At 44.3% G+C, this 27,354-nt stretch overlaps 1 protein-coding gene across 1 annotated transcript; it reads left to right on the top strand.

Moving 5' to 3' along the window:
- LOC115125888 (alpha/beta hydrolase domain-containing protein 17C) lies at positions 1-27,318 on the top strand. The gene is given in 5 exon segments (XM_065015205.1): positions 1-884; positions 21,280-21,459; positions 27,056-27,074; positions 27,107-27,183; positions 27,185-27,318. Coding segments are annotated over 5 exon segments (882 nt in total). The 5' UTR covers positions 1-399; the 3' UTR covers positions 27,306-27,318.
- Positions 27,319-27,354: the final 36 nt, after the last annotated feature.

Below are 27,354 nucleotides of genomic sequence, written 5' to 3'. Positions count from 1 at the left end.
TTCGACCGGAAATCTTATATTTGGCGTTACTGCTGAAAGATATGGCTGCATACATTGTATTAGCCTGCTAACTCGACGTTTACTTTTGACATAAGCTTAATTATTCGACCAACGTTTTGAAATTGTATGATAACAAGCAAGTTATATCGCTTCTGTAGACACACAAAAAATCGTTAACCATGTTAACGACTTTCTGAGTTTTTAAAATCACGTTAGCTATCAAGCTATACAAAGGAGAAACCAGTTAGCCAGCTACTAGCCTAGCTAGTACTAGGTGGCTAGCTAGTTTAGCTCCTTACGAAGTGTTTTATTGTTATTTTGTTACCAGATAGATAAAAAAAAAAACATAGCTGGATACATTTGCTGGTGTTACAAAGAAAAAGCGCCTATCGAGCCTCAATGCCCGAACAAGGCCCAAGGATGAATGGTTTTTCCCTCGGCGAACTATGCTGGCTATTCTGTTGCCCGCCCTGTCCCAGTCGCATCGCATCCAAACTAGCCTTTCTCCCTCCCGAACCCACGTACTCCGTACACACGGATGCTAACGGGACGAGTAGCCTGCATCTAACCGAGCGAGCAGACTGGCAGTACTCCCAACGCGAACTGGACGCTGTCGAGGTGTTCAACACCAGAACCAGTCGGGGAAACCGACTGGGTTGCATGTTTGTACGATGCGCACCCAACAGCCGGTACACGTTGCTCTTTTCCCACGGTAACGCAGTGGACTTAGGCCAAATGTGCAGTTTTTACATCGGCCTCGGTTCGAGGATAAATTGCAACGTCTTCTCGTATGATTATTCGGGCTACGGTGTCAGCAGCGGGAAACCGTCAGAAAAGAACCTGTATGCGGACATCGAGGCTGCCTGGCAGGTGCTAAGGAACAAGTGAGTATAGCACTAGCCTATACAGCCAGTGTCAACAAGCTAACATGCAAGCTACATAGCTAGTTGGGTTTATTGTATTGGGCTTTGTTAGTTAGCTAACGTTTGCTAGCTACTGTACTCCATTTCTATCCCCCCTCCACATTTGGTTGCTATGACAACCACTATAACATGCCTACACAGCTTTTTTTATTTATTTGCCTACACATCTGAGAGCAGTGCATTAGCTATTCATTTATATGGCTGAGAGGACTGGTAACATTAGGTTCTGTGCACACGTTTAGGTGGTAGTTAGTTGCATAGTGATTTGATACTTCGCACATATTCAATTGATTTTGTGGCATGCTACTCTAAACATGTCCAGAAGCTTCCATGTTTAAACTTTGATGATCTGTGCAGGCCAGACAACTTCTCTTGAAGCCCACACTGGAACTTTAAACATTAATTTACAATAGTTTGCGTCTTCTACTTAATCAGGTAAAACCTTCTGAATTAGTCCAAAAACATTGATCTTCCAGAAATCATAAAAACAGGTTTGACTTGTCTCCTCTTTATGCCGAGGATGGAGAACTTTAGTTATAAACTAGCCATAGCAGATGACACTAGCTTACTAGCCCAGCTATGAGATGCTTATGGCAGGGTCAGGGCAGGTAAAGCCCCGCCTTATCTCAGCTCACTTGTCACGATAGCAGCACCCACCCGTAGCACGTGCTCCAGCAGGTATATTTCACTGGTCACCCCCAAAGCCAATTCCTCCTTTGGCCACCTTTACTTCCAGTTCTCTGCTGCCAATGACTGGAACGAACTGCAAAAATCACTAAAGCTTGAAGACTCATATCTCCCTCACTAACTTTAAGCACCAGCTGTCAGAGCAGCTCACAGATCAATGCACCTGTACATAGCCCATCTGTAAATAGCCCATCCGACTACCTCTCCCCCATACTGTATTTATATATATATTTTTTAGCTCCTTTTCACCCCAGTATCTATACTTGCACATCTATCACTCCAGTGTTTAATTGATATATTGTAATTACTTCGCCACTATGGCCTATTTATTGCCTTACCTCCCTCCCTTATCTTACCTCATTTGCACACACTGTATATAGACTTTTTCTACTGTATTATTGACTGTATGTTTGTTTATTCCACGTGCAACTCTGTGTTGTATGTGTTGAACTGCTTTGCTTTATCTTGGCCAGGTCACAGTTGTAAATGAGAACTTGTTCTCAACTAGCCTACCTGGTTAAATAAAGGGGAAATGAAAACAATACAAATACAAGGGAGCATCTGCCCTCCTATGCAAGAAGTGCCCTTTTTACTGTTGCCCTTTTTATAAACTCATTACTTTTAACATTTTATTTTTAGTCTCTTTTCTCAATTTGAAATGCAACAAATTGCCTGTCAAACTAGATACTTTCTCATGAACTCATTAATCTTGATAAAAGTCCCCTCCCTTCTGCCACCACGCGCGTCCTCATCGCATGCACCAGCTTCCCACCTGCGCTGGGCAGTGAGTTTGAAATTAATACTGCCTATAGGTTACTTTGGAACTGCTGACATATGTTCCTCAAACTGTGTAGTGAGATGAGGTTAGATACACTTTGAATGCATAGTGGTTTCACTTAGTGATGCACCAATATGACATACCAATATCCAATATTTTCCTTGCCAAAAAAACTATACCTAAATTTACAATTGTAGCTGCCTTTAAGCGTTCTAGTGCAGTTTAAATAGTTGAAACACACACACACTGACCAAAAAGTTATTTTGTCGGCATTTACATATGTCCCCTTTACCAGTAAAACATAATCAAAACCTCCTTCTTTTACTTACTTGCTGTGCTGTTTCATTGTTCATTTGTTCGGTCTCAACCAGGATTTCATCATACCTGTCAAGCAGTGAAGTTTCAGCTCTGTCTCTCTGTGGCCTCTCTTCCTCGGTGCGCACTGTCACCGTGTCCGTTTCCATCTTGTCCAGCTGTCTCTGTAACATTTCACGTAAACCCTGTTTCTTGTCTGCATCGAAGTAGAGGTCCTTGTACCTAGTATTAAGCAGGGTGGCGACACAGTAAAGAGGCTCGGAGAGAATGCCACCGAATCGCTTGTTCACAGCTTCGAGTACTTTTGCAAGTTTTAACTGCCGATACAGACTGTGGGGTTTTGTTGAGCAGGCCTTTCAATGCCATGACAGAGGGTATCCCGTCTGCTACATACGCAGTTGATTAGCTTATTTCTTGAGTCCGTTCGAATGGCGCTAGGAGTGTGTTCATGTTTCCAAGTTTCAAACATGTTCTCAAAAGCCATTGAAATGGCAGCAGTGGTATGAGAACCAGCACATTCTTGAGCATGCAATACGGCTTTCCTCAGTACGGAATCCTTGTCGTCCCACTGTTGCTGTCAGACTCCGCATGCTCATGGGGCTGACATCGCTGGTCCAAATGTCAGCCGTGAAGCTAATGGTAGCAACATGGCAAGTAACTCATATATGTGAGTTTCAACAATACTGTGTAACTCTGGTAGGGCAACATCTGAAAAAGGGCGCCTACTTGGTAGTGTGTACCGGGGCTCGACCAGTAGGCGAAAGCCTTCATCATCCACGACAGAACGGTTGATTGTCAAGGGAAATTAATTCCGTTATCTTGGCGTTAATGGATTTTGCCTTTGACTTGTCTCGCTGAAATTTCCTTACTCGTTCAAATGACTGCTCAACTTGAACTTGTTTAGTTGTTGGAAGTCTGTGCTTAGTATTTTTCAGATTTTGTTCTGTGTAGCACTGTGTTTTTCGTGGCGTCATTACGTTATCAGCTTTGACATCGGTTTTGCATATCGCCATTAAACTAGACATCGGGCCGATGCTGATTGTGGCATTTTTAGCTAATATCGTCCGATTCCGATATGTTCACCGATATATCGTGCATCCCTCATTTCACTAGCTGACCAATCTCACAATGTGTGTTAATAACTTCTTATGGCTGCAATCCCATTAACGGGACCGATATGACAACAGCCAGTGAAAGTGCAGGGCGCCAAATTCAAAACAACAGAAATATCATAATTAAAATTCCTCAAACATACATGTATCTTATACCGTTTTAAAGGTAATCTTGTTGTTAATCCCACCACAGTGTCCGATTTCAAATATGCTTTACAGCGAAAGCAACACAAACAATTGTTAGGTCACCACTAAGCCACAGAATAAACACAGCCATTTTTCCAGTCAAAGATAGGAGTCACAAAAAGCACAAATAGAGATAAAATTAATCACTAACCTTTGATCTTCATCAGATGATACTCATAGGACTTCATGTTACACAATACATGTATGTTCTGTTTGATAAAGTTCATATTTATATAAAAGAATCTGAGTTTACATTGGTGCGTTACGTTGACTAGTTCCAAAAACATCCAGTGATTTTGCATAGCCACATCGATTCAACAGAAATACTCATCATAAATGTAGATGATAATACAAGTTATACACATGGAATTATAGACATACCTCTCCTTAATGCAACCGCTGTGTCAGATTTCAAAACAACAACAAAATAAGCAAACCATGCAATGATCTGAGACGGCGCTCAGAAAAATAATCAAATTAGCCGCCATGTTGGAGTCAACAGAAACCAGAAATGACATGATAAATATTCCCTTACCTTTGATGATCTTCATCAGAATGCACTCCCAGGAATCCTAGTTCCACAATAAATGCTTGATTTGTTCGATAATGTCCGTTATTTATGTCCACGTAGCTACTTTTGTTAGCGCGTTAGGTATACAAATCAAAACGCTCATACAGGTCGAGCATTACTTCGGACAAAAACTTCAAAAAGTTATATTACAGGTCGAAGAAACATTTCAAACTAAGTATAGAATCAATCATTTGGATGTTTTTATCATAAATCTTCAATAAAGTTCCAATCAGAGAAATCCTTTGTGTCTAGAGGAGCAACGGAACGCAGGTCGATATCATGTGGAATGCGCGTGACCAGGAAATGGCTCTCTGCCAGTAACCTGACTCATTCAGCTTTTATTCCAGTCCCACAACACAGTAGAAGCCTCATTCAACTTTCTAAAGATGGTTGACATCTAGTGGAAGTCATAGGAAGTGCAACTTCATTCATATCCCACTGTGAATTCAATAGGACCAACCTCAGATTTCTCACTTCCTGTTTGGATTTCTTCTCAGGTTTTTGCCTGCCATATGAGTTCTGTTATGCTCCGACATCATTCAAACCGTTTTAGAAACTTCAGAGTGTTTTCTATCCAATAATAATATGCATATATTAGCGACTGAGGAGCAGGCCATTTACTCTGGGCACCTTTCACCCAAGCTACTCAATACTGCCCCTGCAGCCTTATTAATCTCTTAGGAATATTTTAATACATTACTCTGCATTTTCTTGGAACCATTAGTGTCCCTAAAAATTGTGAAATATAAGCTGTGTTAATAAAATCGATTCATTCTATAGGCTACATTTAACAGGCTTGATCACTCAAGTGTGAGTCTACCAGTTCAAAGCCAAGTAGAAAAGCCTTTCAATTCAAACTGTGATCCTTATTAGGTCGAGGAATAACCATTTTGCATTCTACTATTACAACTTTCAAGAGTAAGTTGAATCCCCCACCCCACACACACACACACAGACATTTTGCCAACCACGGGTCTAGACTCTAGCTAGCCACCATATACTAAAATATCCACACCAGCCACTAGCCAGCCAACCAAATATCATGGCTATATTATGAATATATTATTTAAAAGCATTGAAGATAAATCATAACCAGTAAAAATATTATAGGTCTAGCTAACTAGCAGATTTACATTCATCGTCATCAACATCAATGTTCAGCTGATAGCCTACCCTCTTTTCCCCATGTCAATCATGTCTTTGGGCCACACTGGGTGGCAGGTAGTGGTTAAGAACATTGGGTCAGTAACAGTAACAGAGAGGTCATTGGTTCTAATCACTGAGCAGACTTGGTGAAAAAATCAGTCTGTGCCCTTGATCAACCCCCTTAACCCCAATTGCTCCTGTAAGTCTGCTAAATGACTCAAATGTAATGAACTAGCTTGCAATTTGTGATGAGTGAGTGTGAGGCCTTAATAAATAGGCCTATGCTAAAATATAACTAGCTACAGAAGCAGTTTGTACAGTATGTTATGCATTTCTACATATGAGTTCTGAAAGTACATGTTTTTTTATATGGTGCTTTTTCTTTTTATCACCTGTCCCCCGAAAGGTCTGTGCACGGTCCTGCACACCACCAGTGTTCAACAAAGGACTAGGGGCCTTGGACTAGCTCCTTTTGTTATTTCCAACCGTTTTCAAGCTACCTTTTCTTATTGGGCTATTGTCGCTTGGCAGCAGTTGTCAAGCAAAGTGGTGTCAAACCAGTTTCCCTGGACTTGTTTGACACAATCAGCCTTTTCAGGAGAATTTCAGCTGTAATTGAGTGAGCAAATTAATGGCTCTATAAAGTTAAAGTGGGCTGTTGCTGCCCTGACGTGCTTCAGGAGAAGCCAGTGTGACACATTGAGAGCCTGCCTTCAGTGCCTGGTGATAAAGCCCCCTTCAGTCACAATGGCCTGGTGATAATGTCCCCTAGTGTAGGAATGCACGTGTGTTTTCAATTGTGTAAGCCTTTCATCATTCCTCTCTTAAACAGCAGTTTGAGTGATACATGTTTGCCTGCCTGTAGGCAGGACTGTGTCATTATCAACTTCCCACTATTTCAACTAGTTTAATTTGCATTCTATTCCGCTGCCTTCCGATGGGTAATGGCAGGAGCTTCTCCATCATCAACCTCACAGCCTACCTGTCTTGGGGGTCTGCCACCATATTTGTTATATTGTGTTTATTGTACTTATCAGTTCAGTGCAACCAACCGTGTGGCATCTTTACCAGTGTTGCAGCCAACTTCACATCATTCAATGCTCTGTGAGCTTTCTTTGGCCTTTTGTAATACAGCTATGATTACAGAAGAACAAATGACTTCCACACTGTAATTCATTTTGTTTGGTCGCTGTCACACACTGATCAATAATCCTCACGCTGAACCTCTTCCCTCAAATGAACATGAATTAAAAATAGGCTCGCAGAAGAATAACACGTACTCCAGCCAGGCCATCTCATCTCCCATTCAAAACATGTCTCTAATTAAAACTGGATTTGACAGATTGTCTGAATGCCATTGAAGGGAGAGCCTTTAACAAGTCCTCCTTTTGTGCATTAAACATGAAAACATTTCATTATGCCCTGACCCTCCTGAGCTGCCTGCCCATGCATGAAAACACTGTTAATCATTCCTCTCTTTGGGGTGGCCGGCGTACCTGCGGAAAAGATGTATGTTTATTCAATATCTTTTTAATCACATTTGGTGGGAAACCATTAAAATTGTGCCTGGAAACAAACACGTGCGCACGCACACAACCAATTTGATTTCTTAGAAATGAAATAGACCTACCTCGGGCTGCTCTCTTGAATTGGACAAAGTTGACTAGTGTTCAGTTATTGAGATGGCTTCATCAATACTGCTCATTAACGGCTCACTTGATGTGGTGTCTCATTCCTGTTGAGTGGTTGTAAAGCCTCTGCTGAGGAGAGCCCATATCTCCCAACCACCCTGCCTGTAACTCACTGACTTCACATCACTCGGATGCCGTTGATTTAAAGGGATTGTTAACCCAAAATATCAGTCTGTCTGCAGGTTTTAGACTTAAAGGGGGCTGTTGTGTCGATCCCACTATATGCGTTCAGAGAAAACCGCAGGCCTCAATCCCATTTGAATTGTAAAGATTGTAAATGGTGCCCATCTTTTCCACTGTTTGACTTGAGACTGTTTTTTAGGTATATGTGAAGGAATCTGTCATTCTTTTATACAGGGGTGGGTGGTGAAGTAGGCCTATCCCTTGAAGCAGGGTGCACGTTTTGGTTTTTGCCCCTGCACTACACAGCTGATTCAAATAACCAACTCATCAAGCTTTGACTATTTGTATCAGCTGTGTCGTGTTCGGGGAAAAACCAAAAGGTGTAGTTCGGAAACCCTGCCTTGAAGTATGCCATGCAGTTAGTTGGCACTATTATATAGGCTAGGCCTAGGTTAGGACCAATATACTAGGGCTGGACGGTATACCGCTATTGATGCACGGACCGGTTTGGGTATTTACTTTACTTTCTATAACGGTATTTCAGTGTTTGGTTTGTTAAATGTGATACGCCACTTAGTTTTTATAGTTTACTCCACTACTTGAGTTGTCTCGCTCCCTCTCACCAACCCCGCCCCCTGTCACTCAAGGACTGCAGTTGTTAGTATTGTAATTCCTAATTCTATGAACGCCTCCATTGAGAATCTATTAGTATTGTAATTCCTAATTCTATGAACGCCTCCATTGAGAATCCATTAGTATTGTAATTCCTAATTCTAATTTGAGAATCTATTAGTATTGTAATTCCTAATTCTATGAACGCCTCCATTGAGAATCTATTAGTATTGTAATTCCTAATTCTATGAACGCCTCCATTGAGAATCTATTAGTATTGTAATTCCTAATTTTATGAACGCCTCCATTGAGAATCTATTAGTATTGTAATTCCTAATTCTATGAACACCTCCATTGAGAATCTATTAGTATTGTAATTCCTAATTCTATGAACGCCTCCATTGAGAATCTATTAGTATTGTAATTCCTAATTCTATGAACGCCTCCATTGAGAATCTATTAGTATTGTAATTCCTAATTCTATGAACGCCTCCATGGCTTTTTCATTCCTTGTCACGTCAAACAACACTATTATTCATTCATAGTGGAGGTTGTGGACAGGTGTCTTTTATACTGATAACAAGTTCAAACAGGCGCCATTAATATAGGTAACGAGTGGAGGACAGAGGAGCCTCTTAAAAAATAAGTTACAGGTCTGTGAGAGCCAGAAATCTTGCTTGTTTGTAGCTGACAGGCCTCATCTTTTTAAGTGGGAGAACTTGCACAATTGGTGGCTAACTAAATACTTTTTTGCCCCACTGCATGTGACGCGTATTGCCAAAATAACCGGCAAGGCCCCCCCAAATGTATTTTCTGCACAACCTGCCCTGAATGACAGGTCGCCATTGTGTTGTGAGACGAGCCTGATGCTGCTCACCTTGCATCGCTCACCGGGATATTCTCTCCAAGCTACATTCATATTAATGTCATGTCAGTTGTTTGAATAGGCATGTGCAGGCCTCCGTCCTCGTGCATTATACGGTTATTTTCAACACCGGTAAGGGCAGTCACAAGGGACAGATTCCTCGAATGTCATTGCTATCAGAGGACAATGAAAAGAAAGCAGAAAAACCCTCCTTTATTGGTTTCATTCTTTTATTACTACTTGTCTTTCTCTGCCATCCCTCACTGTTGCCGGGGTAACGCTGGCGGGAGTGGAGGCGTGCCCCGGCATAGATGAAGTGTGGTTTCCCCCATGCCCTGAGACAAGATTACCTCCCCATTTAGAGGAGATGGTTGAATGCTAGGGAAGGGCCAGGCACAATATCCCCAAGCTTCCAGAAATGGTCTGTTATAATACCCTACCTGTAGAATCAATTCAAATCCAACCTTATGTAGGCCTTCTGAACATGCAGCTGAACATGCAGGTTACTCAGTGCATTAAAAGTACTGATAAGAAAGTACCAACTCATCAAGCTTTGATTATTTGATTCAGCTGTATAGTGGTAGGGCAAAACTCAAAACGTGTGGGGGGGGCAGGACAGAGTTTGAGAAACCCTGAGCAAGTACACTAGTTCTGTGTTGGCCTGAGTCACTTGGCGCTCTGCCCAAAGGAGTGCACTATAGGAAATGAGGTGCCATTTCAGACTTGTAAACTAATTTACGCCTTCTGATTTAGACTGGTCTACCTAGCTAGCACAAGATGGGCTACCTCAACCTCCCTGGCCTTGGTAATGCTCTGCAGGCAGGTGTGATATGTTTCTCCGGATTATCACAGGAGCTGCTTTATAAATGAGGTCACCCTCTGCATTAATCTGCCCTTGGGTACAGTAATATAAAGTCCTGTGGATGCCATACCCTGCCTAGTAACACACCGGCTGCATTTCATTCCAGATAGGTCCTTGCCTGCTCAACGTTTCCAAGATGGTCGTGCCATGTTATTGTTGCCATGCACAACCAGCTCTCTCTACACCAGCTCTAGTCACATCTTCTCTACACCAGCCTCACACCTGGCCATGCACATCTTCTCTACACCAGCTCTAGTCACAACTCCACCTGGCCATGCACATCTTCTCTACACCAGCTCTAGTCACAACCTCACCTGGCCATGCACATCTTCTCTACACCAGCTCTAGTCACAACTCCACCTGGCCATGCACATCTTCTCTACACCAGCTCTAGTCACAACTCCACCTGGCCATGCACATCTTCTCTACACCAGCTCTAGTCACAACTCCACCTGGCCATGCACCTTCTCTACACCAGCTCTAGTCACAACTTCACCTGCATGCATCTTCTCTACAGCTCAGCTCCAGAGCTCACAACTCCACCTGGCCATGCACTTCTTCACCAGCTCTACACCAGCTCTCTTCTCTAGCTCCAGTCACAACTTCACCTGGCCATGCACATCTTCTCTACACCAGCTCTAGAGTCACAACTTCACCTGGCCATGCACATCTTCTCTACACCAGCTCCAGAGCTCTAGTCACAACTGGTTTTTTGTGGAGGAACCCTCCTTCTTTCTTAACATGCACATCAATAAACAAGCTAGTGTTTGCTAATGTCGCTCATTAGTTCTCACACAGCCCCATCATTTAGGCTTAGCCCCATGCTGCACGTCTGTTTACGTGCAGCTAATAACATTGCACTAAATTATTCATTGGTGGGAGGCTTAGCTTTATCAATCCCGCTGAATTAATTTGACCCTTTTCCCCACCCATAAAGCATGTGAACATTGAACCATATCCACGATGGGATTAAGTCATTACGGCAAAATAATTGAAAACTATTTAGAAAAGGGGTCTGGAATATAAGTTGTGCCCACTTTCTAATCCTCCACAGCTGTCGACATGTTATGGGGATTTGGGACAAAATCAAACACTCACTGTCATGTTGGCAGTGTCTTCTCAGAAGCCCTCAGTGGTGCATCATGGTATCTTAGTGCTCCAGGGACTAAGGACTAGACAGAGCATAGCCCTACACCAGTTGTTCCATCCTCCAGAGGGGATGTGCTTTTTAATGCTCCTTTTCTACAAGCGTTAAGGCCCTTCTGCCCCACGGGGGTGGAGTAACACCATGCCCCTTTTTGTTTTCAGGCAAATAGGGTCAACAGGCCAAATGGTTACAATGTGGGTGAAGCACCAGGATGCTCCCTCAGGATGCTCATCCTGTCTCTTCCCTGTTCCCTTCCTACTGTGGCGTGGTCTGGCTAGCCTCATAGCTATGGCTGGTGCTCTGTGGGAGAAGCAGATTCTAGTCTGGACAGTAGAGTACAGGCCAAGCTAAAGAGAGGCTGGGTTACAGTTGATGGTAATGCTGTAGGCTATTAGTATTAGTAGGCTGTAGGCTATTAGACCATGTGACCTGACATGGGAAAACTCCAGGGCCTAGCTTAAAGATATCCTTTGAAAAGAAAGGAAAAGACGAAACTCTGAAATCCTCTATACCATGCAGCACCCTTCCGCCCCAATGGCCGGTGGAGTATCAGTTTCAACGCAGCACCCTTCTTCAGTTTCAACGCAGCACCCTTCCGCCCCACGGGGTTCCGGAGTATCAGTTTCAACCCTTCCGCCCCACGGGGGGTGCAGCACCCTTCCGCCCCCACGGGGGTGGAGTATCAGTTTCAACGCAGCACCCTTCCGCCCCCACGGGGTGGAGTATCAGTTTCAACGCAGCACCCTTCCGCCCCACGGGGTGGAGTATCAGCTTCAACGCAGCACCTTTCTGCCCCACGGGGTGGAGTATCAGTTTCAACGCAGCACCCTTCCGCCCCACGGGGGTGGAGTATCAGTTTCAACGCAGCACCCTTCCGCCCCACGGGGGTGGAGTATCAGTTTCAACGCAGCACCCTTCCGCCCCACGGGGGTGGAGTATCAGTTTCAACGCAGCACCCTTCTGCCCCACGGGGGTGGAGTATCAGTTTCAACGCAGCACCCTTCCGCCCCACGGGGGTGGAGTATCAGCTTCAACGCAGCACCTTCTGCCCCACGGGGTGGAGTATCAGGCACCCTTCCGCCCACGGGGGTGGAGTATCAGTTTCAACGCAGCACCCTTCTGCCCCACGATGTTGATGGGCCTGGAGTATCAGTTTCAACGCAGCACCCTTGCACTGGAGTTGACCAGTTGCGTATGGTTTGAGCCTAGATGTTGATGGGCCTTTGTGCCTCATTTGCACTCTCCACAGCCTGTGACTAGTTGTCAGATCTGTCTAGGTGGTCTCTGCCAGGCTGTTTTCCAGTGAAACGTTTGAATCATGACATGAGTAAAGACCTCACACTCCTGTGCCTCCCACTGATGGACATCTCTCCTCTTCTCTCACCTCTCCTCAGGCTGTCCATCCCAGTGCCTCAGGCATCCATGGACATATGACCTGACCAGTTGTGAATCTCCTCTGTCCTCCTAAGAGAATACTACTCATGCTGTTTAACAAGTTGTTAATGAGCATCTTTAACCCAGCATGTGATAACCTGGTAATATATGTATTAGTCTTAAATAAGACATGGGGACAATGAATGACAATTGGTGCATAAGATGAGTAGCTAGATGGAAACACAGGGCAATAGGCTGAAACGTGGCTAAAACCCAGATACAGAGAATAACTATTGTAAAGAATCAAATAACTCAATTACGACAACACAAAGAAAACAAAAACAGCCAATATACAGGAAAGGACAAAATGGTAGGAAATTAAAAAGTAAAATCTCACATTCATTATTAATGCATTGAGAGCGGCGAATGGGCTTGTAGAATGCCAAGGCTAGGTCTCGCTAAATGTCATCAGAAGTTCAAATTAAATTGTCTGTACCGACGAATACCCGAGGCCCTTGCCCCTTTGTCCTCTCCACGGAGCTTACATCCTTGGAAATGTTCTCTGAACACATTTGCACATACTGTAGGCTGCATCATGGTTTAAAGTGGCTTCCTCTCCTCGTCTTCTCCTTCATCTGACAATTTGAAGGTTGAAAGTATTGTTGGTAGTGTCTACTTGGAATTCGCATGAGTACAAATGAAGGCAAGGAGACGAGAAAACGGGAGGAAACTACTTGAGATGCACGCCTGGAATTTGCTAAATTCTTAGGCAGGATGCTCTGAATAACAACCAATAAGATCCTCTCTTCAAACAAAAGTGCTCAACTCCAACTTCTTCTAACAAACGATTCTTCCAATTAAACATATGATGTATTGTGATAGAAAACACCAAAGAAATTCACTAGTATGGGTGAGCTGGTATTTGTAGTCGTATTTCCACAACAAGTTTGGTTTTGTGATGTTTCAAGTCCAGTCTGAGGATTTAATTCACCTCAGAGCTGGGGTGTTTTCAGGGCAAAATGTAAAGACTGGCAACCGGAGGGTCAAGTTTCTGCCTGAAAACATCTGGAAATGTTTGTTTTGGCTCCCATGAGCCGTTTCGCAAAACTAAGACTACTGTATATAAGGCGCTTTATCTCGCGAACACCCTTCTCTCGCGACACAAAACACTCTTTTAGTTCATGTCCAAGGCACTTAGGGCTTGCTTTCATTATTTCTGCTACCTGTTAACTCTCTTCTTCTGGTTCTAGTGAATGCTCGAGTTCAACTCGGTGCTGGCTTTTTGACTTCAAGGTTAAGAAGGTTGATTTCAAGTCTGTATATTTGGCATGCTATGATGATTAGTCTACTGTTATAAGGATTCAGCAGCCCACAATGTAAGGACTTTTTGAGCGAGCACAAGGTTTCCCAGTACAACTGCTTTCATTCTTGCTCTGCTCTCTCTCAGCCTAACTCTTTCTCTCACCATTTATGGTAAAAAGTATGACGTGTACGGGGGAATGCAGACCTAGCCTATATATTGGGCTACAGTTTGTTGGTTTGTTATGTAGTGGACTTTCTTGAGGTCAATTCAGTGCTGGCCTGGACGTCAAGGTTGCCCTGTCGTTCTAGCCCCATTTTTCCATTGAATCTCACCAATGGATATTTGTTTATGGAAACATGGCATCTGCACTGGGCTTGACTCCTCTTTTGAATATCTCTCTTCCTCTCTAGTAGTTCTCTCTCTGTAGCTTTCCTTCCATTCAGTGCCTCTGGTGTTTGGACAAGTGTTTTCACTGAACACTTTATTTTCCCTCACTCCACATGTCACTGCGTCTCCAAGCGGTGGGTTATGATCAATTCCCTGATTAGCTTGGAATAAGAGAATGTTCTTGTTTTTGTCCAGTTTAAACGCAATTCCATTTCCTGTCCATTTTTCTCTCTCGAGCGAACAGCCCTTTTTCCAGTGATACTTTGGCAGTGGATGTCTTTTTAAATTCCACATATGAAATCACAACTTGGTGTCTCAGTGACTTTTTGACCTGTTTATCTCAATGCCTGACCTTTACTCAGGTCAGGGGTCGTTATTCCTCATGTTGGAGACCCACATGGTTTGTTTCCAGGCATTTTTTATTTTCTTCTAACCCGGTTCTAATATACCTCATTCAACTAGGCTTGAATATTCACTACATTGGTGTTAGAATGGCGTCTGATATGGTATGTTAATACTGGGCTGGAACTAAAATCCTGTACACCTTGTTGCTTTCTCCAGAACTGGGAGAACTGAGCCTTTGGGACGACAATAACAGCTGTGTCTGCAAACAAAGATGTCCAGCCTGTGATGCCTTAGCAGGGGAATTTAAAAGGGAAGTGGACTTCTCATCCTTTTAACATCCCTGGTTAGTAAATGCCTGCTTCAAACTTAAAGCGTCAATCAGCAGTCGAAACGATAACAAAGCGTTTGCTAAAAAGCTGAGGGACGGCACTATGGATGCAAGGACTGACCATCCATGATATTAAAATAATAGTTTTAACCATGTTTTAAGGTTATACAGTTTTTTTGTTTTTACATTTACTTTGTTTACAAACATTGGAGTAAAGTTTATTTTGCGTTCTGATGGGGTAGGACAGTTGAACTAAGCTCCTGAGGCATTTCTACATTATATTCTTTAAGAATCAGTGGGTCCATATTATTAATTTACAAGTCACATTTTTTGTAGCTACTGCAGCTTGCCTCTAAGGCCAAAACCATCAGCTTTTCCTCCTGGATGGAACCGTTAGATTTGGCTCGGGATCTTGTTATTAAAGCTCTCTTGGCTGACCGGCTGAAAAGCGAGGAGCATGTTGTTCACTCACTCCTGTTTCTGTGTTTATTTCTTGGTTACACTATTTTCCTCACTCACCTTCTTGCTCTCTCTAGCTGCCTCTCTCAAACACACACACACACATGGTAATTTGAAGGATCGTGGGGCCGTGACTCGTGTCCTGTAATATAGGTATCTTATTGATACCGGCTCAGTTTCCTACTGTAGGCAGTTGGCTGCCTAGTGATTGCAACATTGGAATTATCCGATGTGAATAGGTGGCAACAATGTTTAGTTTCCAAGTGCTACTGAATAAGCTCATCTGAAATGCACCAATTCCACATGATCCACATGACTCTGCTATATCAATCCATTCCAAATCTTTATACTATACATGACACGGCCGGCATATGTTGGTCTGGTCTAGGGCAGCATCAGAACTGCTGGGACCAGGCCTGAATAACACAATTTGCCTCTAATTTACTTGCATTTGCAGCGGACTTTTTCCTGCTCAAAGTGAGCCGCTGCTGTTGGAAGTCCAAACTGTCCAACTCCTTGGAGCAGCTTAATGTGCATCAGCCTCGTTACTGTGTCTTCGAGAAGGAGCGATCTGGAAGCCATCGGCCTCGTTACTGTGTCTTCGAGAAGGAGCGATCTGGAAGCCATCGGCCTCATTACTGTGTCTTCGAGAAGGAGCGATCTGGAAGCCATCGGCCTCGTTACTGTGTCTTCGAGAAGGAGCGATCTGGAAGCCATCGGCCTCGTTACTGTGTCTTCGAGAAGGAGCGATCTGGAAGCCATCGGCCTCGTTACTGTGTCTTCGAGGAGGAGCGATCTGGAAGCCATTGGCCTCGTTACTGTGTCTTCGAGAAGGAGCGATCTGGAAGCCATTGGCCTCGTTACTGTGTCTTCGAGAAGGAGCGATCTGGAAGCCATTGGCCTCGTTACTGTGTCTTCGAGAAGGAGCGATCTGGAAGCCATCGGCCTCGTTACTGTGTCTTCGAGAAGGAGCGATCTGGAAGCCATTGGCCTCGTTACTGTGTCTTCGAGAAGGAGCGATCTGGATTTCCTCAGGTCTAGGACCGGATATTTTCGTTGAGTTTCTAGCCGGACATTTTTCCAGACGGACAGCTAATGATCTTTACATCGCCTCCTGATGAATTTTATCGCTTATTAACGTTTACTAATACCTAAAGTTGCATTACAAACGTATTTCGAAGTGTTTTGTGAAAGTTTATCGTCGACTTTTTGAATTTTAAAAAATGACGTTACGTTTTGAAACAATGTTTTTTTCGTTTATCACACAGTCTACATATAACGATATCTAGGCTTTATATGGACCGGTTTAATCGAAATAAAGACCCAAATAGTGTTTATGGGACATCTAGGAGTGCCAACAAAGAAGATGGTGAAAGGTAATGAATGTTTTCTATTTTATTGTGCGGTTTGTGTAACGCCGAAATGCTAATTATTTTGTTTACGTCCCCTGCGGGTCTTTTGGGGTCTTACATGCTATCAGATAATAGCTTCTCATGCTTTCGCCGAAAAGCATTTTAAAAATCTGACTTGTTGCCTGGATTCACAACGAGTGTAGCTTTAATTCGATACCCTGCATGTGTATTTTAATGAACGTTTGAGTTTTAACTAATACTATTAGCATTTAGCGTAGCGCATTTGCATTTCCAGAGCTCTAGTTGGGACGCAAGCGTCCCGAGTAGAAGCAAGAGGTTAAGAAGTTTTAGGTTGTAGTTATAGGACTATTTCCCTCTATTCCATTTGTATTTCATTAACCTTTGACTATTGGATGTTCTTATAGGCACTTTAGTATTGCCAGTGTAACAGTATAGCTTCCGTCCCTCTCCTCGCTCCTCCCTGGGCTTGAACCAGGAACACAACGACAACAGCCACCCTCGAAGCAGTGTTACCCTTGCAGAGCGAGTGACGTTTGAAACGCTATTATCTCGCACCCCGCTAACTAGCTAGCCATTTCACTTCGGTTACACCAGCCTCATCTCGGGAATTGGTAGGCTTGAAGTCATAAACCGCGCAATGCTTGGCGCACAACGAAGAGCTGCTGGCAAAACGCACGAAAGTGCTGTTTGAATGAATGCTTACGGGCCTGCTGCTGCCTACCACCGCTCAGTCACATACTTGTATGCTCAGCCAGATTCTATGCAACGCAGGACACGCTAGATAAACTAGTAATATCATCAACCATGTGTAGTTAACTAGTGATTATGATTGATCGTTTTTTATAAGATAAGTTTAATGCTAGCTAGCAACTTACCTTGGCTTACTGCATTCGCGTAACAGGCAGTCTCCTCGTGGAGTGCAACGAGAGGCAGATGGTTATAGAGTTGGACTAGTTAATTGTAAGGTTGCAAGATTGGATCCCCCGGGCTGACAAGGTGAAAATCTGTCGTTCTGCCCCTGAACGAGGCAGTTAACCCACTGTTCCTAGGCCGTCATTGAAAATAAGAATGTGTTCTTAACTGACTTGCCTAGTAAAATAAAGATGAAATAAAGGTGTAAAAAAAAAAAAAAAAAAAAAAAAAGTGTCCAAAAATATAGATTTCCGATTGTTATGAAAACTTGAAATCGTCCCTAAATAATCGGCCATTCCAATGAATCTGTCGACCTCTAATCTGGGCAAATGTTGCCCAGTCTGGGTGTACTTAGCTGGTCCCTTATGGGAACCTCACATCTTTTGTGTGAGTGAAAATAGAAACACACATGAATTTCCCAGGATCCTGAGGATTCATTAACCCATGCAGTTTATTTGCCTTTGAAGTTAGAGCACGTCGACTGGCATTTCTATCAATTAATAAAAAGCATTAGGCATTGAGCCTGCAACATTTTGGCTGACTATCGGCTTTTCATTAATTTTGTTGGGTCCAAAAGCCAGCATTTACTGGCTAACGGAAACCCTGGCGCACACCCTCAAACACAAACACACCCAATCGCACACCTCCTTCAACCGTCCGCCTCCTTAGCTGGGCCTAAGTCTACAGCGTAATTTCATGGGTAAATTTACATGCACCTGCTCACCTTCCACATATTTAGCCATGCCTAACTGTACGGCGTGTTGCGTGTTACATCTTAGCTTGTGGTGAGTTGTGTAAGCATTTGATTCACCCCCATGCATTCCACACTTTCTTGGAGTTCTCAGAGTTCATTCTAAAAGGCCCAACAAAGCAGAACGTGACATTGAGGGCAGTCTCAGGGAACACGATGTACAGCACTCCCTTCCTCTCTGCCTTGCCTGCCTTTGTACGCACGCACGCACACACACACACACACACACACACACACACACACACACACACACACACGGGGTTCGCAGCTGTTTTGTCTCCTCGGCAACTTTCGCCATCAAAGGGGACTAGCCTTTCGAAACCTTTGTGAGACCCAGCCTTTAGGTCACGTATCAAATGTGTTTCCATTTTGTTGGCAGACTTCACCGCATACCTGACACACAGCGCCCCGAAGATCGGGTTCCCTGAGGTTTGTTCTCGCCATGGGAAAGCCTGCCAAGAGTGGAGGAGGAGGAGTGGGAGAATGAAATGTAGGGCTGTCCTCTCGCTACCTCTGTCCTCCACCCATCCATCCCTTATTTTTATCTCAATGCTCTAGCTTGAGTTTTTATAGGGCAGAACTGATGCCTGAAGTGTGTGTGTCAGTGTGCCAGGCAGACAGCTGCCCGGCCTCAGCACTGGCAGCCAGGCTTTAAAGTGACAAATGATCCTCCCCTATTCGGCCTGCTGCCTCCCACTACGAGCCTAGAGACTAAGCTATATAGTAACGTAGCTTAGCTACATACAGTGTATATATAAGTATAGCTCTGTACACAAGTCTGGATTTAACTACACAGCTCTCCTTTCACTGTGTAAACTCAACTCTAACTGATGTGCTGATAAGAGTAGATGTTTAATGTCAGTCGGATTTGATAAGGGTTAAGTATATCAGTGTTTGGTAAATAAGAATTACAGTCTCTAGAAGCTTATTTCATGACATCCTCTAGCTCAATTGGCAGAGCCTGGTGCTTGCTACTGCAAGATAGTGGGTACAATTCCTGGGACCATCCATACATAAAATGTATGCCAGCATGACTAAGTCGCGTCGGGCTAAAAGCCTCTGCATTATTATATTGCATTGTTTACGTATTACATTGTAAACTTTCTGTTATGGCGTGTTGTTGTACAGTGATGTCATGTTGGGTTAGATAGGAGATATTGTCTCCTTGTACAGTGATGTTAGTTAGGAGGTATTGTCTCCTTGTTGTACAGTGATGTTAGATAGGAGGAGGTATCGTCTCCTTGTTGTACAGTGATGTCATGTTGGGTTAGATAGGAGATATTGTCTCCTTCTTGTACAGTGATGTTAGTTAAGAGGAGATATTGTCTCCTTCTTGTACAGTGATGTTAGTTAAGAGGAGGTATCGTCTCCTTGTTGTACAGTGATGTTAGTTAAGAGGAGGTATCGTCTCCTTGTTGTACAGTGATGTTAGATAGGAGCTATGATGTTAGATGGGGGAGGTATCGTCTCCTTGTTGTACAGTGATGTAGTCTGGGTCCGATATCTCCTAGGAGGATGAAGACGGTGGTAGTCTGGGTCAGATATCTCCTAGGAGGATGATGACGGTGGTAGTCTGGGTCAGATATCTCCTAGGAGGATGACGACGGTAGTAATCTGGGTCAGATATCTCCTAGGAGGATGTTGACGGTGGTAGTCTGGGTCAGATATCTCCTAGGAGGATGATGACGGTGGTAGTCTGGGTCAGATATCTCCTAGGAGGATGATGACGGTGGTAGTCTGGGTCAGATATCTCCTAGGAGGATGATGAAGGTGGTAGTCTGGGTCAGATATCTCCTAGGAGGATGTTGACGGTGGTAATCTGGGTCAGATATCTCCTAGGAGGATGATGACGGTGGTAGTCTGGGTCAGATATCTCCTAGGAGGATGACGACGGTGGTAGTCTGGGTCAGATATCTCCTAGGAGGATGACGACGGTGGTAGTCTGGGTCAGATATCTCCTAGGAGGATGACGACTGTGGTAGTCTGGGTCAGATATCTCCTAGGAGGATGACGACGGTGGTAGTCTGGGTCAGATATCTCCTAGGAGGATGATGACTGACTCCTAGGTAGTAATCTGGGTCAGATATCTCCTAGGAGGATGATGACGGTGGTAGTCTGGGTCAGATATCTCCTAGGAGGATGACGACGGTGGTAATCTGGGTCAGATATCTCCTAGGAGGATGTTGACGGTGGTAGTCTGGGTCAGATATCTCCTAGGAGGATGACGGCGGTGGTAGTCTGGGTCAGATATCTCCTAGGAGGATGATGACGGTGGTAATCTGGGTCAGATATCTCCTAGGAGGATGACGACTGGGTGGTAGTCTGGGTCAGATATCTCCTAGGAGGATGATGACGGTGGTAGATCTGGGGTGGTAATCAGATATCTCCTAGGAGGATGTTGACGGTGGTAGTCTGGGTCAGATATCTCCTAGGAGGATGACGGCGGTGGTAGTCTGGGTCAGATATCTCCTAGGAGGATGATGACGGTGGTAGTCTGGGTCAGATATCTCCTAGGAGGATGATGACGGTGGTAGTCTGGGTCAGATATCTCCTAGGAGGATGATGACGGTGGTAGTCTGGGTCAGATATCTCCTAGGAGGATGATGACGGTGGTAGTCTGGGTCAGATATCTCCTAGGAGGATGATGACGGTGGTAGTCTGGGTCAGATATCTCCTAGGAGGATGATGACGAGATATCTCCTAGGAGGATGTTGACGGTGGTAGTCTGGGTCAGATATCTCCTAGGAGGATGACGGCGGTGGTAGTCTGGGTCAGATATCTCCTAGGAGGATGATGACGGTGGTAGTCTGGGTCAGATATCTCCTAGGAGGATGATGACGGTGGTAATCTGGGTCTGATCTATTAACCTTTATTTTGTTTCTTTCCTTTTTTTTCACCCACTTTCCTTCATCTCCTTGTCCACAACTATCGGTCTGTCTATCCCCCCATCTTCTCTCTCTCTCTCTCTCTCTCTCTCTCTCTCTCTCTCTCTCTCTCTCTCTCTGTGTCCTAACCTCCTTCCTATCCAGGTATGGAGTGACCCCAGAGAACATAATCCTGTACGGTCAGAGCATCGGCACGGTACCCACGGTGGATCTGGCGGCGCGCTACGAGTGTGCCGCCGTCATCCTGCACTCACCTCTTATGTCCGGCCTGCGAGTGGCCTTCCCTGAAACGCGCAAGACCTACTGCTTCGACGCCTTCCCCAGGTGGGTTATTATGGGGTGAGATGGTGAAGAATAGGGCTCCCAGGTCTCGGTCTCTGGCTGGCCTCTATCAGATGCCTGTATTATCCATAGGGTTTGTATTGTGTCCCCTAGTCATATTCCATAAGCAGATACTTCCTGTGCTGCTTTATTGTAAAGGGTCGGAAAACTAGAAAATAAGTATTGGTTATCAGATGGAGAACAAGCTATTAGGATGAGAAATACTGTACATTTGGTGCAGGTGGGAGGAACAGATAGCATCAAACTGTTATCAACCCTCAGCCCTGACACCTGTGGAATAATGGCATCAAACTGTTATCAGCCATGAGATCTGTGGGACAGCGGGCAGAAGAGGAGGGGGGGGGGTGGAGAGCGAGCAGAAGTTGAATCTGCAAGTGGCTCTCCTAATCTGGTACTGCTGTAGAGGACTGCTATAGAGGCCTACAGGTAACTGCCAAAATAATGGAAACACTTGAGTAAATGAGGGTTCTGTGTTCTCTGTTATGGTGTGGAGTGCATTATCCTGGCATGGTTTAGGACCTCTCATCATCCCCTTATAGGGTCTCTGTTATGGTGTGGGCTGCATTATCCTGGCATGGTTTAGGACCTCTCATCATCCCCTTTTAGGGTCTCTGTTATGGTGTGGAGTGCATTATCCTGGCATGGTTTAGGACCTCTCATCATCCACTTACAGGGTAGGGTCTCTGTTATGGTGTGCAGTGCATTATCCTGGCATGGTTTAGGACCTCTCATCATCCCCTTATAGGGTCTCTGTTATGGTGTGGGCTGCATTATCCTGGCATGGTTTAGGACCTCTCATCCCCTTATAGGGTCTCTGTTATGGTGTGGGCTGCATTATCCTGGCATGGTTTAGGACCTCTCATCATCCACTTACAGGGTAGGGTCTCTGTTATGGTGTGCAGTGCATTATCCTGGCATGGTTTAGGACCTCTCATCATCCCCTTATAGGGTCTCTGTTATGGTGTGGGCTGCATTATCCTGGCATGGTTTAGGACCTCTCATCCCCTTATAGGGTCTCTGTTATGATGTGGGCTGCATTATCCTGGCATGGTTTAGGACCTCTCATCCCCTTATAGGGTCTCTGTTATGGTGTGGGCTGCATTATCCTGGCATGGTTTAGGACCTCTCATCATCCACTTACAGGGTAGGGTCTCTGTTATGGTGTGCATTATCCTGGCATGGTTTAGGACCTCTCATCATCCCCTTATAGGGTCTCTGTTATGGTGTGGGCTGCATTGTCCTGGCATGGTTTAGGACCTCTCATCATCCACTTACAGGGTAGGGTCTCTGTTATGGTGTGCAGTGCATTATCCTGGCATGGTTTAGGACCTCTCATCCCCTTATAGGGTCTCTGTTATGGTGTGGGCTGCATTATCCTGGCATGGTTTAGGACCTCTCATCCCCTTATAGGGTCTCTGTTATGATGTGCAGTGCATTACCTGGCATGGTTTAGGACCTCTCATCCCCTTACAGGGTCTCTGTTATGATGTGCAGTGCATTACCTGGCATGGTTTAGGACCTCTCATCCCCTTACAGGGTCTCTGTTAGAGTGCCTTGCAAAAGTATTCATCCCCCTTGGCATTTTTCCTATTTTGTTGCATTACAACCTGTATGAAAGCTTCGTGGAATCTGTGTGGGTAGCTGGACAAGTAGGATGACTGACAGTGAAGGTGAACAGGTGATCATGTGTCAGGTGACAGAGGAATGGATGAGACTGAGGCAGGAATTCCTTTAACCATAAAGTGGTATATTTACTGAGTAGTCTGTGCTGCATCACAAAGGAAACAGAATAACATGTATCCAATCAAACTCATAATCACAAAGATCAAGTCATAACAATCATTCATTATTAACATAATTAGGGAATTCAACAATCCAGTTCATTAAGAAGTCAATAGGAATCATCCTTGAGTCATTTATGCTCGTAACTATTTATCATAATCATGAGAAGAAGAATACAAACAGTGATCGGTTATTCAATCTATAATCCCCATTAGTTTGATATCAGAATCGATCAGTTCAGCAAACAATGACGTTTCATATTTCACCCTTTTCAAGTGTCTTCATGTGTACATGTCATTTCATTACATATTAACCATATATCGATGGCATAATTGGCCTGTGATGATCCGTAGGGCTGTGATCATTGACCATTCACATTACACAATAGGTTTGAAGCGTGCGCTCCAAGCCGCACTCCGCGTTAATAACTATAAACAATAACTGATGGCCCACTCTCCTGATCGCAACAGATAGTTCAGATGAGAGGTAACAGAGTCGGATTAGACGGAGTTAAGGAAGAGAAAGCAGCGAGATGGGCGATGGCGATTTCCTCCTTTTATGCAGTTGAGATCTGTGGGATATTTCCACCTGACCTAATTAAAGCACTCCTGGCCCAGCTGAGCAAGTGGCCTTGAATTAAAAGATTCTTCCACCAACTCTATGGGCCTTTTCTACACTAATTGAAATTGATTTCTATTTGGATTTCACGTAATGGACATGCACAAAATCGTCCAAATTGGTGTAGTGAAATGAAAAAATAAGATGTTTCAAAAAAATGATAACTAGAAAAGTGGTGCGTGCATATGTATTCACCTCCTTTTCTCTGAAGCCCCCTGGTGCAACCAATTACCTTCATAAGTGGCATAATTAATTAAATAGATTGCACACAGGTGGACTTTAAGTGTCACATGATCTCAGTGTGTGTATATATATACACACCTGTTCTGAAAGGCCCCTGAGTCTGCAACACCACTAAGCAATGGGCACCACCAAGCAAGTGGCACCATGAAGACCAAGGAGCTCTCCAAACAGGCCAGGGACAAAGTTTGGTTATAAAGTTATAAAAAAATATCAGAAACTTTGAACATCCCACGAAGCACCATTAAATCTATTATTAAAAAATGGAAATAATATGGCACCACAACAAACTCACAGACCAGGCAAAGAGGGCATTAATCAGAGAGGCAACAAAGAGACCAAAGATAACCCTGAAGGAGCTGCAAAGCTCCACAGCAGAGACTGGAGTATCTGTCCATAGGACCACTTTAAGCCGTATACTCCACAGAGCTGGACTTTACGGAAGAGTGGCCAGAAAAAAATAAGCAAACTCTTTTGGTGTTCGCCAAAAGGCGTGTGGGAGACTCCCCAAACATATGGAAGGCGGCACTCTGGTCAGATGAGACTAAAATTGAGCTTTTTGGCCATCAAGGAAAAAGCTATGTCTGACGCAAACCCAACACCTCTCCTCACCCCGAGAATACCATCCCCACAGTGAAGCATGGTGGTGGCAGCATCATGCTGTGGGGATGAGGGGCTGGGAAATTGGTCAGAATTGAAGGAATGATGGATGGCGCTAAATACAGGGAAATCCTTGAAGGAAACCCATTTCAGTCTTCCAGAGATTTGAGACTGGGACAGAGGTTCACCTTCCAACAGGACAATTACCCTAAGCATACTACTAAAGCAACACTCCAGTGGTTTAAATGGAAGCATTTAAATGTTTTGGAAAGGCCTAGTCAAAGCCCAGACCTCAATCCAATTGAGAATCTGTGATATGACTTAAAGATTGCAGAACCCATCCAACTTGAAGGAGCTGGAGCAGTTTTTCCTTGAAGAATGGGCGAAAATCCCAGTGGCTAGATGTGCCAAGCTTATAGAGACATACCCCAAAAGACTTGCAGCTGTAATTACTGCACAAGGTGGCTCTATAAAGTATTGACTTTGGAGTGGTGAATAGGTATGCACGCTCAAGTTTTCATTTTTTTGTGTGTCTTATTTCTTGTTTCACAATATAAAATATTTAGCATCTTCAAAATGTGAGATTATAGTCTTATTCCACCTGGAATGTGAGGATCCTGCTTTAAAGCTACAATTTCTGAAGGAAGAATTCTGCTAGCACAGTCAGTGTGTTTAAGGGAGGGGAAAAGTACCTGTAATTGGGGAAAGAGGTTTGGAAGTCTCCTATTGGTATTTAAACAAATTTACCGCCTGGTGATGTCACCAGTCAGGTCAGAACTCCAGCTCTTACACTAAAAGGGCATTGTCCGCAATGTTGCTATCATTCCAACCTCATTTTGTGTGTGTGTGTACGTGTACATACATACATTAATACCAAAAAGTATGTGGACAGCTGCTCGTCAAACATCTCATTCTAAAATCATGGGTATGGAGTTGGTCTCCCCTTTTCTGCTATTGGAACATTGCTGCAGGTACATGCTTCCATTCAGACACGAGCATTAGTGAGGTCAGGCGCTGATGTTGGGCGATTAGGCCTGGCTCGCAGTCATGCTGAAACAGGAAAGGGCCCAAACTTTTGCCACAAAGCTGGAAGCACAGAATCTTCTAGAATGTCATTGCATGCTGTAATGTTAAGATTTCCCGTCACTGGAAATAAGGGGTCCGAACCATGAAAAACAGCCCCAGACCAATATTTATCCTCCACCAAACATTACAGTTTGCACTATGTATTCGGGCTTGTGACATTCTCCTGGCATCCGCCAAACCCGGATTTGTCCATCAGACTGCCAGATGGTGAAGCGTGATTCACTGGCAGCTTCAATAAATAGTACCCGCAAACACCAGTCTCAACGTCAACGTTGAAGAAACAACTCTGGGATGCTGGCCTTCTAGTCAGAGTTGCAAAGAAAAAGCCATATCTCAGACTGGCCAATACAAAGAAAAGATTAAGATGGGCAAACAAACACTGGACAGAGTTTTGGCTTTTTCTTTGTTTTGCAGGTACTATTTAATGAAGCTGCCAGTTGAGGACTTGAGGCGTCTGTTTCTCAAATTAGACACTAATGTACTTGTCCTCTTGCTCAGTTGTGCACCTGGGCCTCCTACTCCTCTTTCTATTCTGGTTAGGGCCAGTTTGCACTGTTTTGTGAAGGGGGTAGTACACAGCGTTATGAGATGTTCAGTTTCTTGGAAGTTTCTCACATGGAATAGCCTTCATTTCTCAGAACACGAATAGACTGACGAGTTTCAGAAGAAAGTGCTTTGTCTACACTGTATTTCTGATCAATTTGACATTGTATATCTCGATATATATCATATGTGTATATATCATATGTAGTGCACATAAGGTGCGCACACCCCCTCTGTATGATGTGTAGTTAATGGTTTGGCAGCATGCTGTGTGGAGTCGGTCTCTCCACCCCTGCTGTTACTGCACCGCTACAAGACCGATGGATACACTACTAATGCCCCCAAGGAGGTCCATTTGTCTTAATGTGTTTTTCTTCCCCACTCTCTCCCTTTTCTCTCTTTCTCTCCCTTTTCTCTCTTTTCTCTCCCTTTTTCTCTTTCTCTCCCTTTTCTCTCTTTCTCTCCCTTTTCTCTCTTTCTCTCCCTTTTTTCTCTCTTTCTCTCCCTTTCTCTCTCTCCCCTTTCCTCCCTTTCTCTCCCTTTTCTCTCTCTCGCTTTCCTCCCTTTCCTCTATTTCTCTCCCTTTCTCACCCTTTCCTCTATTTCTCTCCCTTTCTCACCCTTTCCTCTATTTCTCTCCCCTTCCTCTATTTCTCTCCCTTTTCTCTCCCTTTTCTGTCTTTCTCTCTGCTGCGGGGCTTTGTTAAAGCATTGATAAACTGTAACCCGTCTCTCTCCCCAGCATCGACAAGGTGTCAAGGTGGCGTCGCCGGTGCTGGTGATCCACGGCACGGAGGATGAGGTGATCGACTTCTCGCACGGCCTGGCAATGTACGAGCTGCCCGCGTGCCGTGGAGCCCCTGTGGGTGGAGGGCGCCGGGCACAACGACATCGAGCTCTACGCCCAGTACTTGGAGCGACTCAAGCAGTTCATCTCCATCGAGCTGCCCACATCCTGATCTCCTTGGCCTCCTCCACTAAAACCTAGAGGGGGCTGCGTATCAAGTC

The sequence above is a fragment of the Oncorhynchus nerka genome, unplaced genomic scaffold (assembly GCF_034236695.1).
Source record: "Oncorhynchus nerka isolate Pitt River unplaced genomic scaffold, Oner_Uvic_2.0 unplaced_scaffold_1613, whole genome shotgun sequence".
Taxonomy (NCBI): domain Eukaryota; kingdom Metazoa; phylum Chordata; class Actinopteri; order Salmoniformes; family Salmonidae; genus Oncorhynchus; species Oncorhynchus nerka.
The sequence above is the reverse complement of the archived record's forward strand: the minus strand, read 5'-3'. Positions and strand labels throughout refer to the sequence as shown.